Source organism: Medicago truncatula, chromosome 3 (assembly GCF_003473485.1).
Source record: "Medicago truncatula cultivar Jemalong A17 chromosome 3, MtrunA17r5.0-ANR, whole genome shotgun sequence".
Lineage (NCBI taxonomy): Eukaryota > Viridiplantae > Streptophyta > Magnoliopsida > Fabales > Fabaceae > Medicago > Medicago truncatula.
Window position 1 is genome coordinate 3,009,304 of NC_053044.1, and position 24,181 is coordinate 3,033,484.

At 33.8% G+C, this 24,181-nt stretch overlaps 2 protein-coding genes across 5 annotated transcripts; both read right to left on the bottom strand.

Annotated features, from left to right (window-relative positions):
- Nucleotides 1-2,709: 2,709 nt before the first annotated feature.
- Nucleotides 2,710-4,784, bottom strand: LOC25488555 (BTB/POZ domain-containing protein At3g05675). Of its 4 annotated transcripts, none has more exons than XM_013603440.3 (3): nucleotides 4,643-4,784; nucleotides 4,103-4,179; nucleotides 2,710-3,992 (listed from the first exon to the last, which is right to left on the bottom strand). In XM_013603440.3, exon 3 carries the CDS (start codon nucleotides 3,904-3,906, stop codon nucleotides 3,193-3,195), a length of 714 nt encoding a protein of 237 aa, XP_013458894.1. In that variant the 5' UTR covers nucleotides 3,907-3,992; nucleotides 4,103-4,179; nucleotides 4,643-4,784; the 3' UTR covers nucleotides 2,710-3,192. The 4 variants fall into 4 exon arrangements, with proteins under 4 accessions (XP_013458894.1, XP_024633422.1, XP_013458895.1 ...); XM_024777654.2 differs by having other exon boundaries at nucleotides 4,103-4,175; nucleotides 4,643-4,776; XM_013603441.3 differs by having other exon boundaries at nucleotides 2,710-4,179.
- Nucleotides 4,785-8,790: 4,006 nt separating this feature from the next.
- On the bottom strand, nucleotides 8,791-21,244 carry LOC25488556 (ABC transporter C family member 12). The gene is made up of 28 exons (XM_024779413.2): nucleotides 21,023-21,244; nucleotides 20,243-20,649; nucleotides 19,435-19,613; nucleotides 19,299-19,338; nucleotides 18,780-18,936; nucleotides 18,561-18,675; nucleotides 18,392-18,472; nucleotides 18,238-18,262; nucleotides 17,780-17,836; nucleotides 17,539-17,604; nucleotides 17,091-17,165; nucleotides 16,898-17,005; nucleotides 16,619-16,753; nucleotides 16,419-16,525; nucleotides 16,234-16,327; nucleotides 15,853-16,020; nucleotides 15,365-15,505; nucleotides 14,879-15,082; nucleotides 14,688-14,786; nucleotides 14,440-14,592; nucleotides 13,910-14,280; nucleotides 12,653-12,833; nucleotides 12,132-12,455; nucleotides 10,948-11,704; nucleotides 10,675-10,796; nucleotides 10,290-10,535; nucleotides 9,731-10,151; nucleotides 8,791-9,308 (listed from the first exon to the last, which is right to left on the bottom strand). The coding sequence occupies exons 2-28, from the start codon at nucleotides 20,573-20,575 to the stop codon at nucleotides 9,226-9,228; spliced, it is 4,842 nt and encodes a 1,613-aa protein (XP_024635181.1). The 5' UTR covers nucleotides 20,576-20,649; nucleotides 21,023-21,244; the 3' UTR covers nucleotides 8,791-9,225.
- Between the last annotated feature and the right edge of the window lie 2,937 nt (nucleotides 21,245-24,181).

Sequence of the window (24,181 nt, forward strand, 5' to 3'; positions counted from 1 at the left end):
CATGTTTAAGAGAAGAAACATCTTTTCCATAGAGTTTCATAGGATTTCCAGTAAAAGCAAACGTAGTTCAATTGTGTAATTTTTGTGATCAATAAACTTATTACACATAGTTAAACTGACAAGGGTCGAATTTAATATGCAAAGGATTTTTGAACCACTCACGGTGCAATTGGAAATGAGCAAATTATTCAACCTGTTAAAAGTCGAAAATGGCTCGGCACGATCATTATTGCCAACACAAAATTCAAAATTTTGTAGTTACAAGCTAGTCAATGCCGATAAATTGAAAGATTTTGGAAACATTGTTTCATGACCTCCTTTATTGTAAATACAAAGCTTAAGATGTGTTAGAGTCTTGCATGAAAATATGATAGGTGGAATTTGTGCAATACCACCAACAACAAAAAGTCCTAACCTTTGGACATTGTGTGAAATTGCATACTCTACGATCATTTTGAGTATGTTAGGGTTCAAGCGACCAACGTCACGTTTAAAATCGAGAGTCTGCAATGAAATAGAGGAATCGCAAAGAGATAAAACCTTAGACACAAATTTGGTGAATTTCTTGTAAGTTCGAAAGTCGGTAGAATGCAATACAAGAGCAGTTTCCATAGATCCTTAAACCTTTGGGGATAAAATGCAAGTTTGAACTGCATCTTTTGTGTTCAAAAATGAAAGTATGTGAAGGATAACACAATCAGTTAAGTCACTGAGCCTGTCTTTAATTTCACTCTCGATGAGTTTCACTTTCTTTGTTGTCGGTGGAGTTATTGTTATCTTGCTGGCAGAATTTGACATTATGATTAATACCTAATTAATATAAAAACACAAAACAGGGTTATTTTATGAAATTGAAAGAAAAAAGGACCAAAAGTATAATTTATGCACAAACAAATAAAAACTTTGTCTAAAAAATTAGAGCATCACATTTACAATGAGAATGGATTGGGTCTAAAAAAATTAACTTCAAAACTTTGAAAACTAGATACCAGAGTTCTTCCACCCCCACACCCATCCACCCACACACACACACACAAAATAAATTTATTAAGGTGATCCAAAAGTAAAGAGTAAAAAAAACTAGAATTAGTGATGTGTGAGTAAGAGGTGTAGAAATTATGTTTATCGTCTTCATAAGGATTATGAATTGTAGTTTTCTACTCAGCAATTTACTAAACAAATAATTAAAAACTGTAAATTCGCGGAAGTTTGCAAGATTGTTGGTTTTGCAATGAAAAGTAAATAGGTTTTTGATTAAGATGTAAGATTCTTCGAATCCCCTTTACCTCTTTGTTTTATTAATGCATGTTTCCTCCCATATATAATTGACTCCAAAATGTCATGTTTCTCCTCAACTACTTAAGGGATTTATACTCTCACAGATGCAAGAGGCGTCAAAATGTCGTATTGCTCCCAAGGTCAGCATTACACTCGCACATGTATCTTAAAACACAACCATCATACTAGTAATCACTAATTTCTTAATGATTCTTGAGAAAAATACATAAATAATGATTCCAATTAAATCAAGGCTCCAATATTTAAACCCTAAGCTAAGATCAAATCAAATTATAGGTGCAACAAGTTATAGTACGAAAATTATTAAGCATGATAAATATGTAAATTAAACACAACTCAGATCATACTCGAATAAATAAATTATGCATTCTAAAAACCAAACAAATAAATAGATATTCATCTTAGTACCCTAATCTTTATGTGTTTAATTACTTATCGTAACTGGATACATAAGGAAAACATGCACTAGAACAATTGAAAGGAGATGAAAAACACTCCTCGTTGATGTTCCGGTTGCCCGTCCTTTCCTTTTAACTGCCAAGTTTCTGAATGAATTATTTTGGGTGAAAATATGCCTTTAAATAGGCATTTTTTAAACCGGGGTTGTCTTGGATTACTGAATTTTTTCTCTTGCACGCACACCCAAAAATAGCAGAGTTGTTTTTTCATGTTGCAGCAAGTGTGGGGCAAACGAGACATATTCAAAATAGGCTCTCTACTGCAACAATACCACATCGTCCACACTCTTCATTCGTCATAAATTTAGCATGTTCTAATTTCCACACGAACAACTTGAACCAGGTCAGCTCCAAACCGAGTTAAATAGGGGATCAAAATCAACATGGTCCAAATCATGCCGTTGCAGCAATCGATAGGCCGGATTTAAGCTAAAGGATTCATCTGATGTAAGATTCTAGCAGGGAAATCTGCTAGGACCAGCAGAAGGAAGGCATTTTATTACAAATGACAGCAGGGAGGAGATCTGTAATGACAGACCAGTTCAAGTTGCCATGGTAGTGTAATGGCTCGCAGGGATGTTTAAGACAGCAAGAGACATGTCATTATGCAGAGAATAATCCACCCCAGGAACCCATTTAATTGAAAGGCCAGTACTTGTATGTCGCTAATGTGTACAAAGTCCAACAAAACTTATTCTATGATAGAGAATTCATTTCCCTCAGTCTTCAATTCCCCCCCTCTCTCTCTCACACACACACACACCAAAATTTGTGTACTATAGGAGTTCTTATCAGAGATGCATAGTGAAAGTATACAAGCAAATTTGAAATATTATTTATTCTTTGTGAGACAACTAATGATGTTAATGGGCAAAAAAGGAATTGGTATAGATTTATGCTATGGAACAACAATATAAAATGATTGGTGAGTCAACTAGTTTACAAGCAACCCTTTCATGTTTCAAAGATGCAGGTATTCATAGAATTTCATCTGAAAGCTATCAGAAAGCAATACAAAGAATCAAAAGTTGAGGATTTGAGTACCCCTAACCCATTCAGCGAGTGTCATACATCATGGAATCCAACACCTTTTTAAAAAAATTGGGGAAGGGTGTTATTAATTAGTGTGGCACTAATGACTTACAGCCGTCTTCGAGGGAATCTGAAATCCATCCCTTGAGGTTAAAAGGTCAGACTGTTACCATTGAGCTGAAATCTCATGGACAGAATCAACACCTCAATCCAACACTAATTATCTTACAACGCTGTAATAAAACTAAATGTATACAAAAATGGTTTTTTTTTTTTTGGTATAAAACAGGTATCCTCTCCACACAACTCAACTGCAATGACTATCCTCTCAAGCTGAATAGACCGTATGAGCAGTAAAACTTTCCCGCAAATGATAAGTTTTAGGAGTTAAGAGACAACAAACTTAACTGCTGATAGCTTCGTCACTGTGTCCATGTAAACCTTCCACTAATCTCCTCTTGGCAGATTTGCTTCTATAAGACCAAACCTCAAAAGCCTCACTCAAGTCGGGATATCCAACTTCCCTACTTCCGATCCAGTCAGCTAGAATGCCTGCTTGATCGTTTGACGGCAACGTCAATACCAACGACACAATTGCTCCCTCAATGGCCTGGCACAAATCTTCATCCATTTTATAAGCAAAATTAGTCTCCTCGGAGGCTTTTGAATCCAACAGCGGCTTCATCTTGCGAATGTAGGGAAACCACGTTTTTAGCAATTGCACCCGACTAGGAGCCGGAACAATCACACTTCCATAGCTAACTGCTTCAAAAACTTTGCATGTTACTTCTATCAACTTTACTTTCAAGCCCCACCTGACATGTTCAAACTTTTCGTCTTCAATTATCACCAAGATTTTGCTAGAAATTGCAATCCAATTAGAAACAAAGATTTTCATCAAATCCATCTTTGGTAGTACATTACACATCCATTCAAGATCAGATACTCTCCTCATTATTGTATTATCCGCAGCCTCAACCTCATGGGTAGGATTCAACAGCAACGACGACAAGTCCGTTTCGAACGAATGAATGACATTGTGAACACCCATTCTTACAACGGATTTCACTTCGTCATCAGAAATAATGAGTGAAATATCTTCATCTTCTCCTAACATGTAGTCAACTTGCTCTTGAGCAGAGGTTCTTAGCTCATCACCGAACGGAAAACATGGTACCTCAATAGACACTGCAAACCGAATAGCTGAAACAAACATATCTTTAGCCGCGCTTAAATTAACAGGTTTGCTTCTCATTGTTTTTGACATGTCAATTTAACTCGATTTCAATCCGGCTTTTAAATTTGAAACTCACCGAATTCATCCAGGAAATACCTTCAACTCCAAGTTTATAACTCTTGTTATCATTCCACAGCAAAGAGTAATTTCTACCTAGGAATACAGCACAAATCAAATTTCAAACAGAATATTTCAAGCTCCAAATAAGTGTCAGTGTTGCCAAATAACGGCGCTATAGCAATAGCACTATAGGAGCAGAATTTGAACTAATCGACATTGTTCTACGATATGATATTTAGTACAAAGTGTTCAAATCTGGCCACTCAAAAACATGTTTCCAGAATCTACAATCTTGTCAATGCTATCAAAACACATTTATTCAATACTAAATAAAGAAACCCACTTGAGATTTGAAAAAACTATTGAAATGGAATAAAATCAAAATAAAGCTGATTTTTTTTAAGTTAAAACTTAAAAGGGTGTTGTAATAAGTAGCTGAAAAGGTGGATTAACAAGTTTAATAACCATTAAATCATTATCAAAACAAATCTATACACATTTAACACAAACACAAGTTTAATAATCTTAATATAATCTTAAGATGAGGAATTATTACCGTGCAATCTGAGGAACAGAGAAAAGAGGATGCTCCTTAATTTGATGATGTTGTTCTTGTCTGTCTACTCTGCTTTGAGGTCAAAGTAGAAAATTCCTGAGTATACGGTGTCGTTTTAAGAAACGTGTTTGGTTAAAAAGTAACATGAAGGAAAGAAATGAAGAGAAGGGAAAGGGAGTTAAAGTATTACCCCCTCCGTTTGATAATCAGTGTCACTTTAGTAAAAAAATATTGTTTTAAAATGAATGTTACTTTACATTTTCAATACAACTTTAATTTTTTTTCTCCCAACTCTACCCTCAATAAATACTCCAACTTTTCTCTCACACAATTTTCAATGCAACTTTAAATTTGTCTTTTTCTTGGGCAGTTTAGTAAAAGTGTTTGTCTAATGTTTATTTCATTACATTCATTCTTTTATGTACAACTAGCTAAAACGACACTCATTTTGAGACGGATGGAGTAGTTTAGTTTTCTCTCGGCGAGAGAAGCAAAGTGTACTTTTTGTGGACCCCACGCCCTATACATTTTGGAGAGAGAAGGGAAAGGGAGTCTTAAATAGGGTTGGACAAGAATTGTGAAATCGACCCACACCGGCCGACCCATTGGATCCGAAATGCGTCGGTTCAAGTTAGGCGGGTCAAACGGGTAAGGCGGAGCAAGAGAAGTAGGTTTCTTTGGTTTGGTGTGGACGGTTTCGGGTGGGGTGGATAGGCCCAACAAAAGCCGAACTCGCCCGATCCATACATCAGTCAGTTTACATCCTGGTTTTCTGCATAAGTCTAGCCCAAATGGCACCCCAATTGTAGCAAGGCCCAGACATATATAATCCTAACTCAAAGAGAAAAACCTTAGTCTCCATAATTTCTCTTCCTGCCGTCGCTGTTATTGTTGTTATTCTCTCTTCTGAACTTGAGAACGAGAAACGATTCACACAATCCTTTCCATTAATCATGATCCTTTCCAGAAATCATCTCTATCACCATCCTTTAAACATCAAACAAACATCACTAACAACAATTTCAACCATCTCTTTCTTTTCAACATACTATAACTCCCAACATTTTAAAAGTTTCAATGAACAAAAATAACTATAGCATTTGCATCAAATCTGCTCAAGGTTCATAGATCTACACATGCTTCCATATTTGATTCAAGAAGACAAGCTGCAACCGCAACTAGATCTGGCAGGATTTTCACAATCATTTGCGTTTTTATTTGTTGTATATGTTAACAAGGAACAATTTCTGAAAATCAGTTTTTGGAGTTTTTTTTTTTTTCTTAAGATATGGATTTGCAGATTTTTTTTTTTTTTTATCAATTTTTGTTTGAACGAACAACCGACGCTACCGAACCGCCCAACCGCGATAACCGTCAAACCGACACCGGAAAAAACCGAATACTCAATTGGACGGAAATGGATTGTCCGACTATCACCGTCGGCTTGTCCGGATTGAGGGTTTGGGTCCGACATCCGACCCTAACCGTCCGATGTCCAGCCCTAGTCTTAAACATGAGGTAGTCTTGCTTTGGCACTTTGCTCTATTTAACAACCCTCCATTTATCCCTTTTCATTTCATTGATGTGTGATATTTGGCAAATGTTAAATCAAGGGCTAGGATTAAAAGCTCTAGCATAAACACTTTTTTGATGAAAAATAAGATACCCACTTTTGCAACAAAAAAAACACACGTTTTTTCTTCTCTAAAATAGAACGATCACTCCTTCCTCCTTCTCTCAGCACCATCGCTGCACACTCTCGTCGACGTTGGCAGTCTCATCGTTGCAAACAGAATCTTTGTAAATCAATATAACCACTGAAAATGAAAGCTCAAAACATCTTTAAATTAAATCACACTTATTTGTAAATCAATTAAATCATTGTTAATCTTTTCATTCATCTCTGAATTGAATATGGTAAATCAATTAAAAGCATGTGCCCAAGCAGAGTCTGAATCAAATTTTGAGAAACTTGTATTGATTTATAAAAGAAATAAAACATACCATAGAGAATTATAGTGAGGAGAGATACTCCTCCCATGAAGCTCCTAGTGTTTTTTCTTCGTCTTGAACCACTTCGTTCTGACTGAAAAATTATGAACCAGAGGAGTGATATTTATATGGAGAGTTTCCACCTAAAGTTGGTCTTAAAAACCGGACTTTTCCACTTAAAACTCCAAAAAAATCAGATATGGCGCGCTCCCAGCACACTTGGGGTGCTTTCCTGGACGCACAAAGCTAATTTTCATGTGCCTGGAGCATGACAGCATGCTCTAGGCGCATGACAGACACTTAGGGCGCATGGCAACACACTTGGGGAGCATCAGTGCAATTCCAGCATGCAATCGTCCGTTTCTTCGTTCTTTGAATCTTCATTTACGGTCTTCCAAGATCTTCACAAGTCTTCATGATGTTTTGCTTTGCCGATTTGCATGATTTCTTCTTGAATTACATCAAAACACCGTAGAATTGCTATGTTTCAGGAAAAGTAGAATTACATGACTCAAATAGAAAACATTACAAAATATCCTGAAAATCATAAGCAATTGCTCTAATATGCTCCTCTATTCTTGATGAAAATTAAAAGAAAATGAGTGAAAAACATTATAAAAATAACATAAGATGCATGTAATCACAAATCATCTATGAGAAATGTGTATTGATAAAACTAATCTTTCTTAACGGAAAAACCATGAATAAGTAGACGAAGAAATGAATAAGATATGAATTTGTTGGCTCTGCTAGGGCTTCCCTAGGGAAACCCTCTCTCTTTCTTCATGGCCGACTTCTCAATTTTTGAACGAAATGGTGTTGAACATCCTTATATTGGAAACCATTCATGTTCGTCGGTGGTGGCAAAACTTTGAATGGTCTAATATAAATCGAATAAGGTTGATGCACTTAGTTTAGATTCGGTGTTTCATGGCTTGGTATATTTTTTGTAATCAATTGATAAAACTTACTATGTGGTTTCATGATGATCATTAGGCGGAATGTTGCCCTCAAACTTTCAAATAGTACAAGAAGTGAAAAGGACATCCCCTAAATCTTCAATACAAGAATGCAACGACATTATTTTCGAGCAACTTTTTAGGAAGTTTCAATTTGTTTTAGTTTAGTTTTTTGTAAATAAATCAATGGATTAGCAAAAGAGAGAAAAATAAAGAAAAACCTTGGAACATGCCAAAATCACCCTAACGAGACAACTTTGTGGTCATGCTATATTTTTTACGAGGATATTAAAATGATTTCTTGAGGTATAGTCACTATGGACGTTTCAGTGAGATGAAATGGTGGGACAAGGGATGAAGAATTGCAGACGAGCCATCTATTGTCCATGACGCGATGCATGCTATAAGCATTGGGTCGCCCAGAAAGAAGGAAAAACCGGATATATCTATTGTCCATGACCCGATGCGTGTATTGATCTACACATAGTGCCATCCATAACGATGAATTGTGAGGTGCACTACTACTGCCTAAGACGCGGAGCATAGAAGCTATAATGCATCCCACAATTATTGTTCCAGAGAGTTAGGGGGTTTTACACGCCTATAAATACAGAGTCCCAGCCTCACTTGAAAAACGCACCCTAACGACCAGAGAAAGGCGAAACCGCGATTTAGGAAAGGTTGTTAGCGATAGGAAACATCCCGAAGGTGAGGAATCGACCAACGATGATTATGATTCATGTATTTCTTTTCATATACTTTTATTTTTGTTTAAAATAACATGAGTAGTTAAACTCCTAGGGTTAGATCATGTAGATAAACCTCTTTGTAACTACATGAACTATGTAATCTATTGGTCTATCTGAATATAACTACTCTATTCCTGTTTTCATTTGTTTATAACTCGTTCTTAATGCCTTTTGTGCATCTACAGATGTCCATGAAATGATCCAATCTCAACTGAGCACTAACCCCGACTGTTGGATATGCACTCGTTATTATTCGTTCTAACTATAATAATTGTTGTATTTTAATTTTTTCCAATTAAACGTGTTCCTGAAAATCGTCATGAAGCCCACATGACTTAATACGATCCGTCAAATTGAAGTCCACTATCATATTATCCAAATGAAATTCATTTTGTTTACCAAATTTTATATAATTTGTAAAACTGAAAATAACAAGCAGCACAAGGGGTAAAATAACTTACTTTTATTACAATAAGTACAATCTTCCTTGAAATAGTTCTTGCTAAAAGGAAATTAACCCTAGTTTTTCTTTGTGACAAGAAGGAAAGTAACCCTATTTTTTTTATTGATACAAGACAAAAATATAAAATGTTACAAAAAAACAATCTGAAGAGTCTTGTGATCGGAACCATATCCCTCTGAGTTCTTTTATTTTATTTTGTTTTCCATAGGTTTCTTTTACTAAAGGTAATTCTATTCGAAGCACTGTCAGACGTAAAATGTAGGTAGCTCTCTCGGTCGCAGCCGAGTTTCAAACCTTTGTTTGCCACATTGTGTGAGTTTAAACCTCTCTTATGCTCGATTCAACCCTGTTGGATATCCCTTTGATATTGGATTCCATGTAACTCTTTTATCTCATTTTCAAGATGTATGTATTATATAATTAGTCAAATGATCTTCCTTCAAAATCAGGTTCTAATTGGTTATAGTTGTTGTCCTGAGGCAACCTGATCAAGACAGCAAGACCTGGAGGAAAAATTGAACATATGATCAGAAATTAACAAATACAGATGGAAACATTATAATGGAATATGTCGTATAACTTATAGTACTTCAAAATGGGAGTAGTCATAAAGAAGTTAACTAGAAAGGAAAATTATTTTCCATTAACTAGAAAGGAACATGAGGACTTGTCAGGCAAAGTCACATATCTTGTTTTCTTGTAAGGCCATCAAGATAGATTATTTTTTATTTGTTATAATCGATGTTTTAAAAATCGTACAGAACCGGCAGGTTCAACTCATTGAACTGGAACCAGTCAATGTATCAGTTGATTTGATTCAGATTACATCACACGCTGATTAAACCATGACTAGGAGGTCTCACCTGTTTAATCTCTGATCCAAATTTTAATACATTAGTTATAAACTTAATATATTTATGTTTACCTTCAATAACTTTGTAGAGAGTAGACCACCATCTATCTGTAGGAACATGATATTGAGTCAATGTCTCTTCTATAGTATCATCATGCTTTCCTTCTAGAACTTCTTGAAGTGTAACTACTGCATCCTTTGTTCTATTAAGAATGTCTTTATTGTCGTTAGTATTTGGACTTTGAAGGTGTTGATGTAAAGAAGAAAGTGTAGAAGCTATTGCAAACTGAGTAGCAGCAGCCCAATTTGTAGATGCTAACTGTCTCGTACTGTTTTCCGACTCCTTGTTAAATTCATTTGAATTATTCTCTTTCCTTCCAAATACTAAGCTACATAAATACTCGGCATTTGCAGGACCGGTACTTTGAACCATTTTGTAGAATGCAGTTTCTTCATTTTGTAAGAGTTTCTCAGGTGAATTGTATTCAAGAACCTGTAAAGCATACAAGAAGATGAATCATTAACTCTAGCACATGTAATGATATTCAATTAATTCATTTTCATAGAGCCATTATAAGTAAAACATGCAAGAAGTTAATATTTATAGTTCATTCATGCTACTTGGATGTACCTTGCCAGCATCGAGCAACAGAATTCGATTGCAGTCGATAATTGTATTCAATCTATGTGCAATGATGAGCATTGTGCAGGAATGAAATTCTTGTCGGATGGTTTTCTGTATTAGAGCGTCTGTTCTAACATCTACAGCAGCAGTAGCTTCATCGAGGACAAGAACCTTTGATCTTCTTAGCAATGCTCTAGCCAAACTTAATAGTTGCCTTTGTCCAACACTAAAGTTGTCTCCTCCCTCGGAAACCTTTATTCGGTGCAAAAGATTAACTTGTCATGTTTCTTCCTTTCAGTTGAAAATTTCAAATACACTTACTTCACTAAAAGAATTTCAGTTGATGACTATTATCAAATGCACAAAAGAATTTCTTCCATAATCTATGTACCTGAGCATCTAGACCAAAAGAATTTCTTCTTATTACATCTTTCAAGTGTGCCCTTTCCAAAGCTTCCCATAAATCAGCATCGCTGTGTTCATTAAATGGATCGAGATTGAAACGAACAGTTCCTAAAAATAGAGAATGACAATTTTCAGAACATTAAATTCTTATCAAAATTAATAGCCAATGATTATTTACAATTAAATGAAAACTTAAAATACAAGAATAGTCATGTATTTTATTGTAACGTGCATGCATGATCAAAATTACAGTTCATACCGGAGAAAAGAACAGGCGACTGTGGTATGATAGTAAGAACTCTTCGCAAATCTACTAGTCCGAATGTAGAAATATCACATCCATCAATAATGATTCTTCCGCTTTGCAATTCCACAATCCGGAACAGTGCATTAAGCATGCTAGACTTTCCTGCACCAGTTCTTCCAACTACACCTATCTTCTCAGTTGAAGGCACTACAAAGGACAATCCATGCAAGACCGGAGGAAGTTCCGGCCTATAACTAAGAACAACATTCTCAAACTCAATTGATCCTTTTGTTGGCCATCCTGGTGGTGGACGGTTTGTCTCAATTATACTTTGACCCTCCGTTTCTAAATTTATATATGTGTCAACGCGCTCGACCGAATTCAAACTGTTTTCAGCTCTACTTGCTTGTCTAAGTACACCACTTAAAAGATTTGTTATGTTCAATGTATAACTGAGAAGTAGACCCATTGTAGATGCAATCAGTGTAGGATTTTCAGATCTTGCATTTTGTAAGACAGCAAATGTCGCTATCAACCAAATCATGAGGCCTCCTAAACTTTCTAACCTTATGGTTAGCCAACGGTTTGAACTAATATTCACAAGAGTAAATCTTATATTGTTATCCATGAATTTCCCATTGATGTTTGACATCCTGTCGTACACTTTGTAAGCACGAATGCTTGACAAACCGTTCAATGATTCTCCAAAATGTGCATAAACAGGAGATCTTGTAATGGAATCCATGCGCTTCACCTCTCGAGCCGTGCTCTATTAGGCATGAAGTTGATAGGAAAGATTAGTCAATTCCTCGAAAAAATTATCAATTCCTAAAGAAATCAGCATTTGGTACTCTAAATTATAAGGATCGAGCAATTTAGTCCCTCCATCAAAATATTTCTTTAGCAAACATCCATCAAAGCCGGTAAAAGACATACATGTTGACATAAATAGTCTTTTGTGCATTGAAACAAGCATAGAACCTTCAAAATTGTGGTGTAAAATTTGAAAAGTGGACTAAATTGTCTGATATATGCTTTTTACAATTTAAGGGATTAAATTTATATTTTGGAAATTTGAAGGACTAAGTTGCTATTTCGCAAATTTGGGGACTAAGTTGACCGGCCCTTACAATTTAAAGGACTAAAATGTTCATCTACTACTCATTCCTAAAGTAAGGGAAAGATATAGAACACACCTGGTAGTATATATAAGCAATATAGAAAAATATCAGAAGCGGCATTATGGCCCACAGGGATATGGTGCTGACAGTGCCTATAAGAACAAATGTTGAAAGTAGTTGCCAGACTTGCCCCAGAAACATATTCATCAAGTTAAAAACATTGGTATCGATGTCTCCCGTGTCTTTCGCAAATCTATTAATTATGCGGCCGACAGGATTAGTCTGGAAGAATACCATTGGAGCATGTAAAATTTTATCTAGCATTGCATCGTGCAATCTTTTCGCAGCACGAAGACTTGAAATGATCAACCAATAAGAGTTTGCAAGTGCTACGGATACCTGAATGCAGAAAATGAAATATTCATTTCATAGCGTGTTGAAGGATGAACATTTTCCTGAACTATACTGATTCCTTACAAGTAAAGCAAAAGATACTAAATATTCAAAGTAGAAATTTAAATATTTGAGTTTCGAAGCATGTGAAAACTAAGAAGAAATGGTTGTTAAATAGAAACTCATAGCCATTGAAGAATTACCTGTCCAAATGAGAACATTGCATAGATGAAAAGAAAATAGCCTGCTCGAGAAGCTGCGGTTGAATCTTGAGATGTCCACACACTCAACCATGTACTACTCGAAATTCGAAGAGCTTCTGTTAATGTGTAGCATGCAAAAAGTATAGCAACTACCCACAGTCCTCCCAAAGCGGATGTGTACCTGTAATTTTCGATATATGATTACAACTTTACAAGTGATAACCAAACTAGAGCATATAAATTGAATCCAAGTAGAAAAAATAGCAAAGAAGAGATGGTGCTCACAAAAATAAAAGAGATACAACCGGATACAAACACCACGACAGCATCCATAAGAAAATTAAACTAGACGTTGGATATTTACTTATTTTATTTAGATGAGGACGATTTAGGCTCAATCTAAACCTAATATGGTATCAGAGCCTATCTATTCGGTCACCCACCATATTATCCATGCATCGATCCCAATGGTGCTAGGCATGAGGGGTGTATTGTGAAAAACCTAAATCCCACATTGAAAGGAGATAAGGCCAATGAGATGAAACGGTACAAAAGTACGGGATCGAGAATCTTTCATTTTAATGAGACAGATGATAGAAAAAACAACATTTTGTCATTTTGACGAAGGGAATTGAATTCTTAAGATCCTCTCCATTTATAAATTTCTCCATTTGTTCCATTTAGAGAGATAAAGACACATAAAAAGTAAAAAATAATTAATGATGGTGGGACCCATCACTTATTTTTTTGTCTATCTCTCTCCAAATTGCAACTTCCATTTATTTTTATAAATGGAGAGGATCTTTACCCGTTTATTTATTGAAAACATATTCCGTTTTCATTATCTAAAATTTTAAATGGCTAACAAGGATAAGGAAGACTAGTGCAGTGAACAATTGTGATAGACAAAAGATGAAAGGCAAGATAGGAAGAATGCATTTCCGAAACATTCAAAACGGTGTTTAACATTTTCAAAACTTCTGAAAATTCTCGATCTATTTTCAAAATTTGTAAACGAAAATGTTGAGAATAATATTGGATCTATATTTTTTTTCGTTTCCGAAACATTTGAAACGTTGTTTAACACTTTGAGCCTTGCCTTTCTCATTCTTCTAGTATAAAATTGAATTACATCACAGCATAAATGGACATGTGTATTATCCCTCACTTAATCAGCTTAACCTTATGAGATAGTTGGTTCATGAAACCTAATAACAATAATTTGAAGGAAAAGATTCATGTACTCTTCAAACTTACCTCGTTAAAACTTTCCAGCTAACCACGCCTGTCTCCCGCTCTTCTTTCTTAACAAGTACTGATTTTCGCAATTTTCCCTTCTTCTCATAGCTTGCATCATTTGGTAACTCTACAATTGCCTCATCACTCAAGGGTGTAACATTATCACTATCTTTGTTACTATCTACTTCTTGTTCCATTTTCCCTGCATTTTCCATTAGTTTCTGAAATAGAGGCCCGCATTTCGACAACTCCTCAAATGTTCCTTGCTCCTTAATCATTCCTTCACTAACAAGAATAATTTTATCCACCTGAGGGAGAAAATGAAGCTGGTTGGTGACAAGAACCCTGGTTTTTCCTTGCAGCCCTTCCTTTATACAGTTCTTGAAAACCTAAAGTTCACGGAAAATCAGGTTATATGAACTACGATCATAGATAATTTACAAAGAAATTAAATTGTCAACAATTAATGTTGACATTAACAATTCCAATATTTATACCGCAGGACAAAAGAAAATCCTATATAGTACATCTGATGGCTAGGACAATACCTCTTGAGCAATATGAGCATCAAGAGCACTCAAAGGATCATCAAATATATATACATCTGAATTTGAATATACAGCCCTAGCTAAAGAAACTCTTTGCTTTTGTCCACCACTAATATTGACTCCTCTTTCTCCAATCTCCGTAAAATCGCGTCCCTGAAAATATATAAGTGAGATAAGTACATTATAAGAAACTTCAGCATTAATTTTAGAAAACTATAGATAATATGAAATTTTATTATCAATCTTACAGGTAAAAAGTTGAGATCATGCTCCAAAGAAGTGACATCGATAGCCTTCGAATACCGTCCATGGTCAAATTTTGAACCAAATAATATATTTTCACGAACCTGCAAAATAATATCTGATTTAGAATGATAAATTAAATAGTACTTACGAATAAATCATAAATCTGATATGAATACAATAAGTTGCAAATCACCGTAGCATTGTAAATCCATGAAATCTGAGGAACATAAGCGACAGTGCCTCTGATTATAGCATTTCCATCAGATACAAGAGGTAGCTCTCCAAGCATTGCTGAAATAAGTGATGTTTTCCCTTCTCCAGTACCTCCAATGATTGCAACTAAGCTTCCAACTGGTATTTCAACATTGATATTTGATAATGTGGGATTCTTCTCTTCCTGCAAATTATGTATTATTGAACAATGGCGTTTTGTTCAAATTCTACTACGCTATAGCACTATAGCGCTATTTAACAATATTCTGTACTAAATCATGTATTGCTAAGCAATAGTTGTTTATTCCGCTATATATAGCTACTATTTGATAACACTAGTTGTCCATGATATGGTCTATGTTGTATTTTTTCAGGATGATGGAGGGAAGAGAGAATTCTAATCAAAATTACATGCAACATAATCGAAATAATGGCAATGCTCCTAAGAATCAGTAAAAAAATTGACCTTAGGATCCCATGAAAAGAATCCATTCTTTATTGAGATGGCTGGAAGTCCTGGAACAATAGGTGGATTCTGTTGTAAATTTCGTTCCTCGGCTGAAAACAGTTCCTCCAAACGTTGCAATGAGACATTTGCATTTGCTACCTGTTAGAAAATACAATCAGTACACAGTAAGAAATGGCTTCATATCTTTATCATAAATTTATTTCTAAGATTTGGATTAAATATGTTTTTGGTTCTTATGAACCAAAAATATATATTCATTTTAGTCCCTATCACAATTTTATACGTTTTTTTTTTCCTTAAAGCATGTAGTCCCTTATGAGCGGCAAAGAGTATTTTGTTTTTGTTAAAAGCAAAAGACTAAAAAGTATAAAAATCTTATAGGGATCAAAATCATAGAGCATAACAATGTAGTTATTATATCTCTTTTATTTGGGGGAAAAAGACTAAAATAGCATTTACTGAATGAGATTAGGGCAAGTAACAACCTGACTCAGTAAATTTGGAAGCATATTTAAAGGAAAGCGCAAAACCGAAAACAATGATAGTGATGTGAATGCTCTTGCAGGTGTTAATTCTCCACCAAGTAAAGTAAACACTCCAAAGGAAGTTACTGTCACAAGAACTGGGATGCTGTTCAGTATAAAACTATTTAGCTGCAATAGAAGAATGATAGTTAGGAAAAATGTTATAAATTTTCATCGTCTAGGAGAATTTCATGTGTCATTGAAATTGTTAACAAGCATGCCATAAAAATTGTTGTGTAACACATGCATATTAGAATTATAAATTTCACTGAATAATAGAAATGATATGGAAACACTCTGAATTATAAAACCATATCAAGTTTCATAGGATCGTATTCATACAGCATATAGAAGTTGTGCTTTGCGAAACCATGATAGTTCGTTATGTCGAATGGTTTGAATTCTAGACTGAAAGCTTGTTTCCCATGCATAACATCTGAATAATATTCAGCATATCACAAACAATGTTAAGACATGATAATCTATAATTGAATTTTGAAAGTGGAAATATTTTAATGTTCTCATACTTTACTGTATCCATGGCAGAAAGAATTTCATTCATCAGACCAACCCTTTTGTCTGTCTGTTGCAGTCCTTCCTTTGTCAGTTTTCTCATTTTGCTAATCACAAATGTCTGTCCTCAAAAAATAATAATTATTAGTTTATTAATGGTAGATAAATCTATAAAAATAACATGTACATGTGCTTGTGAGATATCAAAACATGCCTGCAGTGGAATAATGAGAACTAGCAATAGCGATCCAATAAGTGAAGCAACACCTAGTTGCTGGTATAGGAGAACCATTGCTATGATGATTCGGAATGGTGCTGACCATAGTCCATGAAGTTGTTGACATATTTGCTGAACATTTTAAAGCAATATTATTAGAAAATGAAATTTATACTATAGCATAGCAGTGCCGCTACTGTGCTTATAGCAGAACTAGGACAGTGTAGTGTTTTTCATAGGGCTATTTGACAAAACACCGTTAAGTAGGAAATGAACCTGTAATGCATTGGCATCGGTTGTTATCATATTCATAAGCTTCCCCATTGAGAACTTCTTTCTACTTTCATGAGTTAGCTTCAAAGATTTTCTGAATATAGCCGCTACCTATAATTAGACAAAGTCACATCATATAAACTGTGTAGGTATACTAGGAAAAACCAGTTTATTTTAGGAGAAAGAGATGATGTACCAGTGTTGATCTAAGCCGAAAACCAACACGCATAACATTCTGGAAATACTGTGCCTCACATACAACACCGGCTGACTGAAAAGGGTAGAAACATCTATTAAGTGTTCATTTCTTATTTCTTTGAATGCTATGAAAGGTATACAAAAGTTATGATATCAAAGACCAACTCTGTCCATTGTGAAATGTAAAAAAATGTATATTCCTCTATCATTCTTGTTAGAATAGAAAATCTAGCTCTAAATTAAACAGATAAATAAACATTCAAGACTTCAACGATTGATTGCGGATTTCGACTAATTGTGCCTGCATCTTCGACAACAGAGTGGCTGTTGTAGTTACTGTCACGGGACTACTTAAAACTCCATCAACACTTAAAATGTACAAGGTTCACCAGAAGATGATTTTACTGAACTAAAACTCTTCAAATTATAAGAGACAGTATCCTTACCACTCCAACAAATATGGAGAAGGCGTAGATGTAACCGATCCAAGACGGATCTCCATTTTGCATTGACTGCACATTAAAAACAGCAGTTATACACTAAAATATATCAAGTTCAAGCCATAAACATTCTTGTGTATCCATTTTTTTCTCATCTTTTCCATCATTGTACTATTGTGCTTCTTCGCATTCTTTATTTTGTACGTTCGCATCAATCCAATTTGGTTTTTGAGAGAAATAAACTTACATCTAAGAGATGATTCAGAAGAATAGGCCCGACAAATTGAGAAAGATCATTACCAATCTGCAAAGATCGTTAAAAATTTCAAAGTTCCACAAGAATCAGAACACACATAGTTCAACAATGTTATCACACGCCCTTCAATGTACAACATTTTCATACTCTAATGAGATTACAGGTTACTATAAAATGTAAACCTTGTACATTATAGCATGATTTCAAATTGCAGTTGCAATATAGCAGATTATCATGTCACAACAATGACATCGCAACTGCAATTTCGACCATAATATGGCCGCAATATAAAGGTTTCCAACGTAACCGCAAATTAAAATCATGCATTATAGTTGAGATGAGAAATAATCCACTCAACCTGAAAATTAAATGTTAAATATCTTGCAATTTGAAAATGTTTACTAATTCATTTGAGGCAATCAAGTTAAAGATAAAAAATGAGGACTCACCTTAAAGATGCCTCCAAACCAAAACCTAACCAAATTTAAGCCAAGTCAAATAAACAAATGAGAGAACAACATTACTAAGGTAATTTTCAAGAGTCGAAATAAAGATCTAACGATTTAAAAAGCCAAATTATCATGAAAAAGCTGTCATATGCACCTTTTCCCTAGACTACTGTTTAATGCTCTTAAAAGCCAAGGGTTAGAGCTTTGAAATTCTGATGTCCAGCACTTTTGGAAGCTGCAGAAAGAAAAAGTACTTTAAATTATATATATACAGGATATATGATTTTATGAAGAACTTTACGATATGAAAAGAGAATGTATACTTTTCGTTTAACGTTTCTGTTTGGTCCCATTTGTCGAGCTTCCAAACATCCTTTTCAGTGATAGGTTTTCGATAGCCTTGTTTCATGAGTGGAGTTATCCATCCATAACTTAATCCTTCACATAATGCATAAATAAAACATTAATACTAGAAATTGTAGTTAGCAAAGAATTTTGAAAAAAAACATAGTATTAATTCATCCATTTCATGGATCACTCACTAGATAAGAAATTGGCGCGCATCTCAGGGCAAACTTGATCATCTCCACAAAGTGGTTCATATTCACCGTTGTCAGGTATGTCAGCTTGGAATGTTGCATGACCAGAATATGGAACCAAATTAGGAATGTAAACTAGAAGTAAGGTACCAAACAGCACCTACATCAGATAAAGTAGCCACAGTAAGTTCATTATGCTCATTAGTGCCTTACAATGCATGCAACATTATGATGAACTGACACACACGAACACAGTAGATGACACTAACACGTAGACACTTGTAATAATTTTAAAAAATTAAATTGATTGAATGTAACAATGTGTTTCAGTGTCGTGTCGGCGTCCAACATCGATAGTTGTCGAGCACCGGACACGTCTTCAATCTGAAGTGTCAGTGCTACATAGAAGACTGGTAGGTAGTTTTAATAAAACAAGATTGTATTAAGTATTGCAGTCAAATAAATGAAATCAAACTATAGGTATAATGAAGATTGTAAAATGAGGGGAAATCAGAAATGTACCTGGCAGATGATAGTGCTAATATACAGATATAGGGAAGATCTGCAAAAATGAAATCAAAGCATTAGTATGAAATAGAGTGAATTATTATCGATCTAAAAGTGAAAATGTTATGGATTGAAAAGTTTAAAATCAAACCTGCTAGAGTAATCTTTCACTGACAGAAGAAGGTCAAACATTACAATATCTCCCACCAAAACATAAATAACTCCAAACCTCACCAACCACCTAAATTGCCTAATATAAATCTTTGTTTCCAAGAGGATGAGAATTATCATTGAGAACCATGTAACTGATTCAATGATCAGCGACATTATCTGCAAGAACACAGAAACATAAAGGGGTTTAAATTTCACATTCCACACAAATTCACCCAAATTTTACATGTTTCTCTCTTACAGCATGACATATAACTCTTAGGTATCACTACATTCGGTGCAGTTAAAATCCAACTATACCGACGTTGTACTGTAGTGGAATTTGAACACATCACTATTTTTCCTTGATATGCTATTTGGTGCACATTGTTTCAAATAGCGGTACTATAACACTTGCGTAACGGAATTTGAACAAAACGTTATTTTCTACAATTTCAAATGACAACTGTGACTAGATGAACAATCTACGTCATGTTTGGATTGGCTTATTAGAGCTTATGAAAACAACTTATGACATGTCCATAAGATGTTTTCATCTTATTTTAATAAGCTCTCATGATTAGCTTTTGAAAACAGCTTATACCTTATAGGCTTCTGAAAACAGTTTGACTTCATTTTATCTTTGTTATAGAAATAATTAATACATAAGCACTTATATAATAAGTGTTTATGTTATAAGCACTAAGTTATTTATCCAAAAAGAGCATAAAGCTAACAACATCAAATATCAACTTTGAGGGTGCATTCATGCAAAGGCATCTCATTGGAGTATGATATGCCAGACTCACCTCAAAAGGAGCAAAATCAGCTTCCTCGTTCAGGTTGAAGACTGAATTTACAGTCCATAATCTCAACAAAGGCTGAAAAGCACAATAACTAGCCAACATTGCAAGAATATAATTATAGTAATTTGATTTCAAACAAAACCTTTGAGCTTTGGCATTGAAAATAATAAGCCATATTCTATATAAACACAACCCCATAAGAACCAAATTTGAGGTTGAGATAACAAGAGTATTGATTGCACATGGTGTATATGACCCAAAAGCACTATCTACTGTTTTAGACCAAATACTGTTTGGTTCTGGCTTGCAATACCAAATCAATGGTTCAAAACCCATCTTTGCTTCAATCAGTTCACACGACGATGCTGTTAACTTCAGAGCTTTTTTTCCAACACAAGAATGAAGAATAACTGCAACATGAAACCATAAACATCCTCATGTTAAAATATGGAGAGAAAGAAAAAAAGGGATAAAATAAATGGGACACGGTCATCTATGAAGCACTGACATGGATACAGACACATCACTGACACTGATACGTCAACACTAGTAATAATTTGATAAAGCTAAAGTAGTCCAATGAAATCAATGTGTCGGTGTCAGACATGGATACTTGTCGGTTGTTGGACAAGCGACACGTTTTTCAATCTAAAATGTCAGTATCCGACATTGATACTTGTCTGTTGTTGTACACAAGATACACGTTCAATTTGAAGTGTCTGTGCTCGATAGAACAGCATATAAGAAAAATGTCACAGTGAAGTACATGAGAGTGATTCATACCTTGTTGCTTCACACAAGAAAACCAACATGAACCAAGTTACAAGTAAACTATGTTGGCCTTGAACTTGCAGGAAAAGAATGAGTCTTAGATTTTTCCCATCCCATTCAAATTGAAAACAAGAGTTGTTTAGTTTTTTTTTTTTTTTTTTTTTTTTCTACTTCCACAACTTTTTTTCTGTAGCAAATAAAGATAGTGAAAACTGAAAAGTACAATGACATAGTTTGCAGAGTGTTGCTAACTGACAGATATAAATAACCAATGATTTGGCCAAGGAATATAGATATCATGCGGTCACAATTCCCATATGGTCAACCCCAATTATTTAGCATGTGGTTCTCTATATTTTTTTTGGTTTAAATATGTCTTTAGTCCTTGCACTTTCGATCAGATTTTGGCATTGGTCCCTACACTTTTTTTTGTTTGAAATTGGTCCCTGCACTTTGTAAAAATATTGGTATTGGTCTCTGCACTTTGTAAAAATATTGATATTGGTGCCACGTGGCGTGAAATGATTGGGCCACATGGCACTCCGTTGGTTTTGTGTTTTTTTTTAACAGAAAGTTAACAGAGGGACCAATACCAATATTTTTACAAAGTGCAGGAACCAATGCCAAACAAAAAAAAAAGTGCAGGGACCAATGCCAAAATCTGATGAAAATGCAGGGACCAATGACACATTTAAACCTTTTTTTTTCATTCGCGATTTTGATCCCCTTATTTTTCAAGGTACAATTTCGATCTTTCATTTTTCGTAATATTTTTTTTCGCATTAAGAGATATTCAGAGATTGATAAGTTGGATATTAATATATGATAAAATATTTTGGCGTTGTTTAATTTATGTATATGAGCTCACTTTGTGGAATAATGTTGGGTTGTAGACTTGTAGTACATTCTCTTCATTCTTAAATACATGTCATAGTTTGACAATATGAACTATTAACATAACTTGTTTTGACCATATTTTTTAACTATTATATAAATACAAATGTTAGCATATAAGGTGGTTTTATTTTTCTAAGGGTATGTGTACCAAGAGATTTATTAGTATTTTCCATAAAAATAGATAGGGATATACACGTGGGTTTCCTTAAAAAATTATGAATGATATTATGGGAAGAAGTGATAAGAGAAAATGATTTCCTAATAAGTGAATAATTGAAGAGGTAATAGTACAAGAGTAACAAGACAAAAAATGTGATATCACACTTGACGCTATTACATGCTTGCTGCTAAATTGAGTGAGTGAGTGCATGATGTATTATTGTATTTTGTATGAAACAAAAACAAAAATTAACATTGCAAGTTTGGACCAAATATGAATAAGACAGACACTTGCTTACGTCACGGCTGACGGATTTTAATCTCATAAACATTCTATAAACCCCTCTAAGAAAGAGTTTCATATTTTCAAAGAATTTTGCACATACATTTAATTATATGTTGTCACGTCAATTAATGAATATAAAAATATATGAATTGTTTTATTCAATAATTAATATAGTTGATCTAAAACAATCATTTTTCTTGTTGCTATTTCAGGAAGTTATTGATTATTAAACTCTTTCTATATTGACGATTGATTAATACACCGATTTGTAGACCTATGATTAGAGTTTTATTAGAATTAACTAAAATTGGATCTACTTGTATTGTTTTAGATGTTTGGGTTAAACCTACACTTTTTATGGACTTACTAGATTGTAAGTTATATTTCCCTCAAGTTTTTTGTTATTTTGTAATTTTTTTATATATATTATTATGAGTATGCATTTAGTTGATTATCTCATTGTATGTTATACTCTTATCTTACCAAAAAAAATAAAAAAATATTCCTCTAAAAAATAGCAATTTTTTTTAATAAGAGACATATGACATAACAAACCTAATAAATTATTTTTTAATGGAAAATGTATTACGTTATAATTATTATTATTATTATTATTATTATTATTATTATTATTATTATTATTATTATTATTTTAAAATAGTTTATGAAGTAAAAAGGACTAAAAGAAATAAGTGTTCAATAATTTGAGACCGCCCCCGTGAGCTTTGTAAAGTCAATGGCTAATATTGCCCCTAAACATTTTTTTTATCAAAAGAATAAATGAATAAATACTTTTGATTTTTTTTTTGTTTTTTGCTGATGAGATTTATACTTATGATAATATATTTTTTGGACCCTCGTTAATGATAATAATGCATGTGATTTCGTCTGATTTGCCCATGTATAAATCAGTATTATAGTTGTCCAGAACACCTCACTAGCGACGGGTGCTAGTTACACCCCAAAAAAACAAGTTACATCTAAATTTATTTAAAATTTTACAATAATATTAAAATTGTCATCTTCATGTAAATTTTTAAAAACTCATCTTTTATAATCATTCTGAACCCTTATCCCTTTCATCCACAAATCACCATAGATGTGCAACCAATATCTGAATCAACATCTTTGTTATTGATCTGTACTATATTCATAAAGATTAGTGAATTTTATGAATTTCATTTTCGATGAGTTTCTATCTGTTTATTGTTTGTTTTGGTATGAGATATGCCTGTCAATTTGATTTTAAATGAGAGGTTAGTGTAAATTAAGTTTACGTGTATGTATATAAAAGGGTTAGTGTAGTTTACGTATGTAGGTTAATGTAAATTCAAGTTTACGTATGTTCAATTTAGGTTAGTGTAAATTCAGTTTACTTACGTTCAATCTAAGTTAATGTAAATTAAGTTTAGTTATGTTCAATTTAGATTAATGTAAATTTAGTTTACGTATGTATATAAGAGGTTAGTGTAAATTAAGTTTACTTACGTTCAATCTAGGTTAATGTAAATTAAGTTTACTTACGTTCAATCTAGGTTAATGTAAATTCAGTTTACTTACGTTCAATCTAGGTTAATGTAAATTAAGTTTACTTATGTTCAATATAGTTAATGTAAATTCAGTTTACTTACGTTCAATCTAGGTTAATGTAAATTAAGTTTGTAAATTCAGTTTACTTACGTTCAATCTAGGTTAATGTAAATTAAGTTTACTTATGTTCAATTTAAGTTAATGTAAATTAAGTTTACTTATGTTCAATCTACGTTAATGTAAATTTAGTTAATTTGAAATTTTTATTTTAGTTAAAGGGTATATTAGTCATTTTAAAA